We start from the raw sequence: 12,446 nt of genomic DNA, 5'->3' as shown, positions 1-12,446 counted from the left end.
AAGAATATTTTGAAGAGTCAGATTGTGAGCTATAAATACATCTCCAATATGTGTGACTTTGATTCTATAGGAGTTAGGTAGATTTACTATTAAAGGTCTAGGAAGAGGTCTAATAGTTGAGAAAATTGAAGGATCTGAAGACGTATGCTCAGAGGCTCCTGAATTCAAGATCCAGGAAGTTAGTTTAAAATGAGAGTCTTTAGAAAAGGTTTTTGGAGCTATACCAGCACAATTGGCAACATTAAAACTGACATCTGAATTTGAACACTCTGGTTGTGCACCTTTCACCTGCTAAAGCAATTGAATAAATTGAGAAACCTGTTCCTGTGTGAGATGTTTGCTAACATTTACTCTTCAATAGCATTTTGTTCCTCTGTTCCACTTACTGAGTATGCTGCATTGCTCTTAACAGATCCATGAAACTTCCTCGGCTTGGTGAATTTGAAATCTGCTGGAAAACCAATGATCATGTAGCACTTATCCACTGAATGCCTAGGTTTTTTGTAGTAGGAACAAACCAGGTTGTTTTTCTTTCCTTTGAAGACAAAATTTTCAAATTTTTGACCTGTGTGATTCTGATTTGCAGCCATAAAGGATGAAGAGTCTCTAGGAAACTGAGAGTTCACATAGACTTCCCTCTGCTTTTCATCTTGCATCAAGAGGGAATAAGCATGGCCCACAGTTGGAAGGGGTGACAACATTAAGATACTGCTCTTCACAGAAGCATAGGTGTCATTCAATCCCATGAGAAACTTAATCAACTTCTCATCCTGAAGTGACTTGGCCATTTTGACTTTTCCTCCACAATTGCAGTCACATGAGCACTTGACATGAGTGTTCAAGGTATCCAGTTCATCCCACAATCTCTTTATCTTAGTGAAATAGCATGCTACGTCACTTGACCCCTGAATTAAATCACTCAATTCCTTCTGTAAATGATACATCTTTGCACTATTTGGCTGACCAAATCTGTCTTCCAAATTATCCCACAGATCTTTGGTTGTTTGAGAGCATATGACACTATCAGCTATTTCTCTTGAAAGAGAGTTCAATAGCCAAGATATCGCCATGTCATTACACCTACTCCATAGCCTAAAGTCAGGTGTTTCTGAGCTAGGTTCAAGGAATGTTCCATCAATGAAGCCTACCTTATTTTTGGCAGAAAGATCTATAAGGATGGATCTGCGCCACCCTCCAAAGCTTCGACCATCAAAGCTTGTGTTTACCAAGTTCATTCCTAGTGAATCAGAGGGGTAAAGAAAGTAGGGATGACTTGAGTCCTTTATTCCACCTCCATTATTCCCAGAAGTGGTGATGTTTGCTGAAGTGGCCTCAGTAGATTCAGGTGTAGAACCCATTGAAGATTGAATATTGAAGATTGAAGAATGAAAATGAAGGAAAAAAGAGAAACTGATGAAGAGAAACACAATAGGATCGATCTTAGAGCTAGTGCTATGATATCATGTAGAAATAGTGAGCTACAAAATTATCACGACCCGAAATTCCCACCTTCAGACCGTGATGACGCCTAACATTACACTTTCTAGGCAAGCCAACGTTAGAATAATATTAACCAATTTTTAAATAATTTTTAAATTTATTAATAAGAAAGAACGATTGCGGAAGTAAAGTCTGAGATATAGTGAGTAATCCATAAAAAAATAACGGTGTCTAAATACCATCCCAAAATTTGGTGTCACAAGTGTACGAGCTTCTAGAATAATATAAATAAAGGTCTGAAATAAAATTAAGCTGTCTGGAAATAAACACACAGCTAAAGTAAAATAGACAAGGACTTCAGAACTGCGAACGCCGTGCAGTCATACCTCAAGTCTCCTCTAAGTAGCTGAAATCCGAGCAAGTCTATGGTACGCCGCTGAGACCAACTCCAAAATCTGCACAAGAAGTGCAGAGTCAGTACAACCGACCCCATGTACTAGTAAGTGCTGAGCCTAACCTCGATGAAGTAGTGATGAGGCTAAGGCGGGTCACTTACATTACATGTACGCAATATTAGTAACAACAACAATAATAGAAATAAATCAGGTAATTCATTTATAATAATTGAAGCCAACTCAGCAATCATAACCAATTGTCATTTCAATCAATTCGGTTGCAGCGTGCAACCCGCTCTCACAATATATTTACATTCAATTCTGTTGTAGCATGAAACCATCTCTCACAATATATTCACTTTAATCAAGTCTGTTGCGGCATGCAACCCGATCCCCCAATATATATATGTATGTCGATTTTTAAATAAGTCTGTTGCGGCGTGCAACCCGATCCTTCAATATAGACTTTTAATAAGTCTGTTGCGGCGTGCAATCTGATCCTCCAATATATTCATTTTACCAATTCTTATAGAAGAAATTTTCACAATAAATGCAACAATTAATATAAAATTATAAGACAACAAGCATACAATAATTATGATTTAATTATGAAACAAACAAAGACAAATAGCAAATTATTATAAAAATCATAGAGAAAATAGGCAGTTTAATATTTAATATGCTAAATGTCAAATAACAATTAAGACACATAATTCAAATAGCATGTAACAATTAATGCAGGAATTCAAGAATTAATATTTGACAAAGAATAAGAGAGAAATAATTATTATAATAATTAATTTATAATTAAAAATAATTTATGATTTTTCAAGTAAGCAGGCAAATAATTAATTTGACGACGTATAGACACTCGTCACCTCACCTGTACGTCGTTTACATGCAATTTCACATAGTAAATAGTTTAAGGGTTCTGTTCCCTCAAGTCGAAGTTAACCAGGATACTTACCTCGCTTTGCAAATTCCAATCAATTACTCAACCACAGTTTTTCCTTTTAAATTTATCTCCAAAAACTTCAAATCTATTCACAAACAATTCGATATACTCAAAACGAATCATGGGAATTAATTTCATATGAATTTAAATATTTTGAGAAAATGAACTCGGATCAGTGTTTTGACAATTCCGGTAGGTCCGTATCATGATTTAGGACTTGGGCGTATGCCCGGAATCGAATTCCGAGGTCCCTAGCTCGAGATATGAAATTTTGATGAAATATTAAAAGCTTGAAAGCTTAATAATTTTTAAAAAATTACTGATATTGAATTTATTGACCTCGGATCCGTATTTTGGTTCCGGAGTCCGGTGTAGGTCCACTATAATATTTATGACTTGTTTGCCGAATTTGGTGAGAATCAGAGCTGATTTGACGTGATTCGGATGTCCGGGTGTAAAAATAAAGGTTTTAAAGTTTTCTTGAAAATTTCCTTTGATTTGGTGTCCGATTCGTAGTTCTAGGTGTTAGTTTGGCGATTTGATCGCGTGAGCAAGTTCGTATGATATTTTAGGACTTGTGTGCAAGTTTGGTTTGGAACCCCGAGGGCTCGGGTGAGTTTCGGATGGGCTACAGGATGATTTCGGACTTAGAAAATCTGGTTTTCTGCAGACTTGAGGCTTCTGGTGTGTTCTTCTTCGCGTTCGCGAAGGTACTCTCGCGAACGCGAAGAGCAAATTGGGCTGGCACGTTTTGTGCTTCACGTTCGCGATAGAGTGACCGCGTTCGCGAAGGTTTGAGGTTCAAAGCTTCGCGTTCGCGATCGAAGCCTCACATTCGCGAAGGAAAAGAGGCTAACCAGGAAATTGCCTTCGCGTTCGCGAAGGGCATCTCGCATTCGCAAAGGGCATCTCGCGTTCGCAAAGGCCAAGCCGGGCAAGCTTCGCGTTCGTGAAGTATCCCTCGCGTTCGCGAAGAGTAAAATTGGGCAGCACAAATTTTGTGCTTCGCGAACGCGAGGCACTGACCGCGTTCGCGAAGGGTAAAAGTCCCAGAAACAGAACTTAAGTTCTGGAAAATCCCATTTTCAACCCTTTTTCATTTTTGAGCTCGGGTAAGGTGTTTCTTGGGCGATTCTTACGGAAAAATATTGGGTTAAGTGTTCCTTATCCTATATTAATTATATTTCATGATTCCATCCTCATTTATATCATTAATCCGTGACATTTTGGAAGAAAAATTAAATTTTTATAAAATCTTCCAAAAATAAAAAAATTTAAGATTTGAACGTCCATTTGACATCGGAATTGGATAATGTTTGTATGGTTTGACTCGTCTCGGAATGAGTGTTTGGATTTCGTATGTTTTTTCGGAATTTGAGACGTGGGTCCTACTGCTGAATATTTTAATGAATTTTGGATTTTTATCCGAAAAATTTATAAATTCATATACATATATATATTGGGGGATCGGGTTGCACACCGCAACAGACTTAATTAAAGTGAATATCTTGTGAGAGATGGTTGCACGCTGTAACAGAATTGAATGTGAATATATTGTGAGAGCGGGTTGTACGCTGCAACAGAATTGATGGAAATGACAATTGGTTATGACTGATGAGTTGGTTTCAATTATTATAAATGAATTACCTGATTTATTTCTATTATTGTTATTGTTACTAATATTGCGTACATGTAATGTAAGTGACCCGCCTTAGCCTCGTCACTACTTCGTCGAGGTTAGGCTCAGCACTTACCAGTACATGGGGTCGGTTGTACTGATACTACACTCTGCACTTCTTGTGCAGATTTTGGAGTTGGTCCCAGCGGCGTATCATAAATTTGCTCGAATTTCAGCTACTCAGAGGAGACTTGAGGTATAACTACACGGCGTTCGCAGTTCTGAAATTCCCATTTATTTTACTTTAGCTGTGTATTTATTTCCAGACAGCTTTATTTTATTTCAGACCTTTATTTGTATTATTCTAGAAGCTCGTGCACTTGTGACACCAAATTCTGGGATGGTATTTAGACACCATTATTTTTTATGGATTACTCACTATATTTCAGACTTTACTTCCGCAATTGTTCTTTGTTATTAATAAATTTAAAAATTATTTAAAAATTGGTTAATATTATTCTAACGTTGGCTTGCCTAGCAAGTGAAATGTTAGGCGCTATCACGGTCCGAAGGTGGGAATTTCGGATCGTGACAAAAATTTTGAGAATTTTTCTCTGTGTTCCATTCAATCTGTACAAGGATATTTATACAAGTATTCAATAGATAAGGACAAAAAATTAAACCTACACTTGTCTCCTATGTATTGGCTATCTAATATAAACAAAAATACAGTGTACCAATGTACTATGTACAATTTTTTGTATACCGTTAGAGGTATATTCAGGAATCTAAAGTTGTATTACAACTATTTTGTATTTGAAATAAATAGTTTGTCTTCTTCTGATTATGTGTTGGGCTGTGTTGAACCAGCAAACCTTGTGGCTCAATACATAAAGTCTCTTTAGCATGTGACCCAATATACAAGTATTTAGTCTTCAGTCTAGATGCCTAGACATACTTCAAGTTAGCCCCAATTTCCTCGTCAGGCTTCGAATTAGTCCCAAATGCAGAACTATCGAGATTGTTGATGACAACAAAAGGATAAGTCCTTTCATAGAAGTATGTCATTAGTCATTACAATGGCATGACATTTTATGAAATGATGTGTGCATTAAAGACGTCACTGCCATAAAACTGCGTTTTTGTTGGTCTATATGAATATCAGTACCAATTAGTACTAATATTCATGTGTTGTGAAATTGCGATAACCTTTAGAAAAAAAAGGTTAAATGGTCAAAACTTAAGCAAGAAAAACATTGAGAATTTAGGTATTACTAACAACATAATTTATAAAGATCTTTTATATCATGAAAGAGTGAAGTTCTTATATTAACCCGTTAGTAAAATGAACGTGAAGAAAACAACTTTTAAAGAAAGCAATTCAATCGTGTCTCTAAAACATTGATCTTATTACTAATCATAAATACACCTTTTCCTGCGTAGTTCGGCTCGGAAGATTTGCAAAAATAGTATCATTTTGTCCGACTGTTTAAAATTTGTCCCCGTTTAAGGAATATACCAAAATAATGTCGGCGGCACTAGACATCCCGAAGAGTGAAAAATTAATCTTTCATAAGATTTGCTGATCGGGGCATGGTCTTGGAATAATTTTTATAATTCTACTAATGTTGCTAAATCATTAACAAGTCTTATCAATTGACAAATTTTACCTTGTTTACAAGTGATGCAGGGCGGATATAACTTTAGTATAATCTTCATTCTACCTATTTTCTTAAATTGTTTACAAGTTCTGCTCAAATTTTGTCTTATTTACAAATTATCCCGGCATATCATAACTTTAATATAATTTTCATTGCACCTATCTTATTTAATTGTTTATAAATCTTTGATAAATTGGTAAATCTTGTATGTACTGAATTGTTCAGAAATTTGTCTCAAATCATTTGTTTCTTAAGAAATTGAAAGTTTAGTAGCCACTACTAAGGCTGTCCAACGGGACGGGTCGATCCGTCCGTCCCGCGTCCCGTCCTACTTAATTCTAAACGGGATGGGCCCATGTTAAACGGGACACGGGATGGGACGGGATGACCATTTCGTCCCGTTTGTCCCGTCCCGTTTCATCCCGTCCCGTCCCGCCTGTCCCGTCCCATCCCATCCTGTCTCGTCCCGTCCCGTCCTGTCCTGCCTGTCCCGCGTCTTTTTTTTTGTGCATTATATACAAGAAACTTGTAATCCCGCTTTTCAAGGTTTTCTTAAGACCACGGTTAGAAATGATGTTTTTAAATTTCAAACCGAATATTTTCAGTATATTCGTTGTGTATTGTTTCACTTAGATTGTGAAGTGTCTATCACATCTGATATAGGTCGTAGTCCTAATGGTTGTGATTATTTAACTGTTACATGTCATTGGGTTGATCATCACTGGAACATGCAAAAACGTATTATTGGTTATAAATTTGTTGATTCAAAACACAGTGGAGCATATATTGCAACTATTGTTCTACAAATTGTTGATTTTTATGTACTCATTGATAAAGTTTTAACTATCACCTTAGATAATGCTTCTGCTAAGTGCTAACACAACTGCAACAACTAGCTTAATGAAATGATTGCAAAATTAATCCAACTTATGCACCGGCCATTAATGAAATAATTGCAAAATTTAAAAAGTATTTTTTCCCTATTCCCCAAGTTTATTTAATTTCTACTATACTTAACCCATCTTTAAAATTAAGAGGTGCAAATGGACTTGTTCGCAAAATTTATGAGAATTTAGCAATTCAAGAAAATGAACAACCATCTCTCGAAGATTGCCAAGCTAATATATATTCTATATTAGATCAATGTTTGATAAATATAAATCTATGGAAACAACAAGTGATGAAACTAGGGAAGAAGAAGAATACAATGAGATACTTAGCACCGGGAGCTATGACGGCATGGAATTCATGGAACATCAATCAACATTGCCAATTCTAGAACAATGTCCGAGAGAAATTATAGATAAGTTACAATGAAGTTATATAGGAGCTTACAAATATTAGTATGATAATTTGTAATTGGCTACTAAGAGGCCTAGTTTAAACATAACCTTTCCTAGAAGGTCACTGCGTAGATTAGGTGCTATTCAAAAGAATTATAGTTGTATGTGAGATTTGAAAGTTCTATTAATAAAATAAAAGGCTTTAAGCGTTGAATTATTTTTATGAATTGTACACTCTTACTTAGTTACTTAATGACTTGAAATTATATTAAATAAATTATAACTCTATTATAAATTTATAATTACTAGAATATTTCATTACAAGTCTTTTGTTTTAATATTTTATAATTCTTTACTTAGTTTTCTAATTTTCGTTTAATTTTTAAGTTTATTAAATAACTCAAAAAACTAGCTGTTGCAAACTTTAAAAATTTAGTCATTGTCAAAAGAATAGCGGTTTCCAAACTCAATGCTTTAATATTTTTTTTTAAAACGACACTTAAGGCCCGCGAACCCGTCCCGTCTCGTCCCGTTTGTTAGCGGGACGGGATGTGCCTATCGTTTCGTCCCGTCCCGTCTCGTCCCGTTTGTTAGCGGGACGGGATGTGCCTATCGTTTCGTCCCGTTTGTCCCGTCCCGGCTAAATGTCGTCCCGCCCCGTTAATTCTGTCCCGTCCCGTCCCGTTGGACAGCCATAGCCACTACTACTATTTAGCTAGCATTTTTGTATGTTTTATGAGAAAATAAGAATTTGGATCAAAGGTAAAGTTGTCTTGACTTATATGTTATGCGAACGAGCTGATGTCACATATTTGAGTCGTGAAAGCACCTATTAATATTTGTATTAGGGTATGATGTTTACATAATGACTATTTTTCGGACCATAAATACAAGATGCTTTTATGCATCGAAATGCAAAAATGATCTTTTTGCAGGGCCAAAAGACAGAGGGAGAAGCCTACTGGATGCTCTGACTGGGTCTATACTCTGTAGATACACATCCCAAGTTTTGAAACTTGCCCAAGTTCCATACTAATGGCGATAAGAACTCTTCTTCGCGCCAGAAGTTGTACTCACTATTTCCCCCTCAAAATCCTCCATCACAATCACACACAACCCACGAAATCCAAAATCTTCCCACATCATCCCCTTCCATTATTCTCTGCTCATCACTTCACATCCCTTTTGCACAAAACTAATTTCACTTCCATTTCAGACGCCCCACACTCTAATTCACACCTACTAATAAGTGAACTCTCTCGCATCCTAAGCGATTACAGAAATCCCCACAACGACATTGAATCAGCTCTCAATCCTTTCTCCGACAAGATTTCGGCTAATATAGTTGAACAAGTCCTTAAACGCTGCAAAAATCTTGGGTTTTCAGCTCACAGATTCTTCATATGGGCAAATAAATTATCGGGGTTTTATCATAGTAAAGAAAGCTATCACATTCTTGTTGATATTTTAGGAAATAGCAAACAGTTTTCTTTGTTATGGGACTTTCTTTTTGAGTTAAAAAGGAACAAATCTTGTGAATTAGGTCAAGATATTTTCTGGATTGTCTTTAGGTCTTATAGTAGAGCTAATTTGCCTGTTGATGCAATTAGGAGTTTTGATAAAATGATTGATTTTGGGATTACCCCGAGTGTAGTGGATGTTGATCAGCTTTTGCTTGCATTATGTAAAAGAAAGCATATGAAAGAAGCGAAACAGTTCTTTGATATAGTTAAAGATGAGTACATGCTGAGTGTGAAATCTTACAGCATTATGATGAGGGGATGGGGAGAAATGGGAGAAGTAGTTGAAGCACAGAAACTGTTTGATGAAATGCTTGAGAGAGGGTTTGCAGTTGATTTGTTAGCTTATAACAGCATTTTGGAGTCTCAGTGTAAGGCTGAAAAAATGGATGATGCCTATAACTTGTTCGTGAAGATGAGGTCCATGGGACTAAAACCTGATGCTTTTACATATGCAGTTTTTATTCGTGCTTATTGTGTAAAAGATGATATTCATTCAGCTTTTAGGGTCCTTGATCGGATGAAAAGGTACAAGCTTGTGCCTAATGTATTTACGTACAATGTTATCATCAAGAAGCTTTGCAAGAGTGACAAGGTTGAGGATGCTTACCAACTGATAGATGAGATGATTGAACGAGGGGTAAAACCTGATTGTTGGAGTTATAATACAATCGTTGCTTGTCATTGTGATCATAGCGAAGTCAATTTGGCACTTAGGCTGATCTCAAGAATGGAGAAGAACGGTTGCCTGCCAGATCGGCATACATATAACATGGTGCTTAAAATGCTCATAAAGGTCGGAAGGTTTGATAGAGTTGAGAAAGTATGGGAGAGTATGGAAGGCAGGAAATTTTATCCTTCGGTCTCAACATACGCTGTTATGATACATGGTCTCTGTCAGAAGAAAGGCAAACTTGAGGAAGCATGTAAATATTTTGAAATGATGATAGATGAAGGGATCCCGCCATATGGTGAAACCTGTGAATTATTGCGGAATAGACTTATAGGTTTAGGATTTGCAGAGCAAAAAGAGATTCTTGCGGATAAGATGGAAAGAAGTACTTCTTGTTTAATTCAAGAGCTAACAAACATAATGAGAGGAAACAAGGCCCGTGCCAGATTGAGACGTGAAGAAGAAACTCTGATAGTGATGAGTAAAAGAGTTCAATGTGCCGGAGAAGTAGAATAGCCTCAATTCCTTTGGTCAAGGTGATACATATTCTTAATGCCTGTTGTTTGTTTGCCGCTGCATGCTTGACATTTCTCTGTTTGCTTTTACTGGTAGCAGCTAGTGATGCTGACTTGGTCGTTCTTGGAGGCTACTTCTCGCAGAGATGGAAAACTGTAGCCTAAGCGGCAAAACTTTCCTAACTGATCTTTGTTATAGCAAGCTGTAGCAAAAAAGGTGCTGTGATGAGTTTCTTGATCCGTACCCAAATAAATGACTCTATTTGCTTGTAAAGGATCTAGATGTGGTGCAGCAGAAAAGCACCAGGTTTGCAAGAATATTGACCTCAAGTTGCATAACGAGCTTATTGAGGTTCTATGAGTGGATATGTGGATTTGGACAACTGGCTTTCTTAGTAAAGGAATGACGGACATGTAGTTATCACTTGGAATCCCAGGTAAACATTGGGCTCTGATGAAATGTTGTGTTAAGCCACTTGGCTGAAGAGCGATCACTTTACAAGAATAAACAAGGGCAGCAAGATTGTTAGCTACTTAAATTAGCCTGTCAACCACTGCTCGAGGACACCTTTAAGAGTTTCCTTTATTGTTTGTAAATCAAGGCATCTTTGAAATGCTCAAATGCTATCTGTTAGGATCGGGAACCCGGGTAGTGTGGAAGTTAGCCAAACAACGGTATAATGACAATAACAAAGACAATTGAAATTGATAACAACAACAGTTAAAGTATATAAAGAAGACACCAATTTAACGTGGTTCGGTCAAAGTGACCTACGTCTACAAGCGAAGAGGAATAATTTCACTATACCAATAAGAGTACAAAAGAGAGTACAAAATTAGAGTAAATACTCTAATTAATCCCAAATACCCTAAGAGAATAATCTCACAAGATCACTCCAAAGAAAGGGTTCACACAAGTGCTTCCCAACACTCAACTCTCATACAAAATACTCTTAATAAAGGAGGAAAGGAAGAAACAAGAAATGAAGACTCAAGTCTTGTTGGTGTGTATAAAATGAACTAATGGCCTTCCCTTTTATAGGCAAAAAAGTCTTGGCCCTTTAGGTGTAAAAGAAGAGATACAACTTGTGCAAATGATGTCCACCACACAATGCAATATTTTTGGGTCCCAAAGAATATTGCCAACAAAGTCTACATTTTGCAAAGATGCTTATGCTTATGTGAGATGGACTCCATTAGCCAAAATATTGACAATAATTACAAATCTCCACCTTGGCCTAATTTTGGCTGATATAGTAAATTTGCTCCACCTTTTCCTCAATAGCCCCAATGGGCATATGTCAAAATTTAATGCCATCAAAATCAGACAAGTTGTTTGATACCGAAACTGTAGTAAAGCCTATAACAGTGGATCCCAATAAAGTATACAACGAACCAGATCTGTGTGCTTTCATGATCACAAGAGCACCATGAGAAACTTTCAGAACTCCACCTTCACCTGTGTACTTGCACCCAAGAAATTCTAGAATGCCCAAAGAAATGAGATTTTTCTTCAAGTCAAAAACATGTCTAACATCAGTGAGAATTCTCACCACACCATCGTGCATTTTGATTCGGACTGTGCCTTTTCCAAAAACTTTGCAGGCAGCATTGTTTCCCATCAAGACAACTCAACCTCCAATATATTCATATGTGGTAAATAAATATCGATTGTGACACATATGATAAGAACAACCTGAATCTAAAATCCACTCATTGTTAGATTTGAAACTATTATTAGTTGCTAAAAAAATAGTTCTCTCAGTCTCATCAGCAGCTACACTTGCTTTGGCAGTGTCAGTATTTTTGTACTCATTTTTCCTTTTCTTACGCTTTTCTTTATTTTTCAGCTTATAGCATTCAGAGATATTGTGACCTTTCTTATGACAATAGCGACACTCTAAATTATTGTATCTGGATATGGAGTCGGAATTTGCCCCTAACAAACAAGCCAACTTCCGCTTGAGTTCCACTAGCTTCCCCAGTAATATCACTATCTATTTGTTCTTTTGATTTTAAGATAGATTTAATATCCTTATAAGAGATATTATCCTTTGCATAAAGCATAGTATCTCTTATATGCTTAAAAGATAGGGGTAGAGAACAAAGCGGTAACTCCTCATCTTTAATTTCAATATCTATATTACTCAAATCCATAAAAATGGAATCAAAGGTGTCAAGATGAGAGAGAATAGATGTACCTTCACCCATACGAACTGTGTAAAGCTTCTACTTAAGGTAAGGTCTATTTTCCACCGTCCTCTTCATATATAAGGTTTTCAATTTTTTCCACATGCCTTTAGCTGTGGTTTCTACAGAAATTTCACGTAAAACCTCATTTGAGAGATTTAAAATGATACCTGCTTTTGCCTTTTTGTCTATGATG

General features: G+C 36.6%; 2 protein-coding genes across 2 annotated transcripts; one reads left to right on the top strand and one right to left on the bottom strand.

The window, feature by feature from the left end:
* Positions 1 to 347: 347 nt before the first annotated feature.
* On the bottom strand, positions 348 to 1,358 carry LOC142169833 (uncharacterized). Its single transcript, XM_075231753.1, has one exon. It carries the CDS (start codon positions 1,356 to 1,358, stop codon positions 348 to 350), a length of 1,011 nt encoding a protein of 336 aa, XP_075087854.1.
* A 6,810-nt stretch (positions 1,359 to 8,168) lies between these two features.
* Positions 8,169 to 11,206, top strand: LOC107765676 (pentatricopeptide repeat-containing protein At1g52640, mitochondrial-like). Its single transcript, XM_016584346.2, has one exon. The coding sequence runs from the start codon at positions 8,388 to 8,390 to the stop codon at positions 10,059 to 10,061; it is 1,674 nt and encodes a 557-aa protein (XP_016439832.2). The 5' UTR covers positions 8,169 to 8,387; the 3' UTR covers positions 10,062 to 11,206.
* The last annotated feature ends 1,240 nt before the right edge of the window (positions 11,207 to 12,446 follow it).

The sequence above is a fragment of the Nicotiana tabacum genome, chromosome 15 (assembly GCF_000715075.1).
Source record: "Nicotiana tabacum cultivar K326 chromosome 15, ASM71507v2, whole genome shotgun sequence".
NCBI lineage: Eukaryota > Viridiplantae > Streptophyta > Magnoliopsida > Solanales > Solanaceae > Nicotiana > Nicotiana tabacum.
The sequence above is the reverse complement of the archived record's forward strand: the minus strand, read 5'-3'. Positions and strand labels throughout refer to the sequence as shown.

Coding starts and splice junctions, on each gene's coding strand:
- LOC142169833 (XM_075231753.1), bottom strand. CDS start 1,358: ATGGGTTCTACACCTGAATCTACTGAGGCCACTTCAGCAAACATCACC.
- LOC107765676 (XM_016584346.2), top strand. CDS start 8,388: ATGGCGATAAGAACTCTTCTTCGCGCCAGAAGTTGTACTCACTATTTC.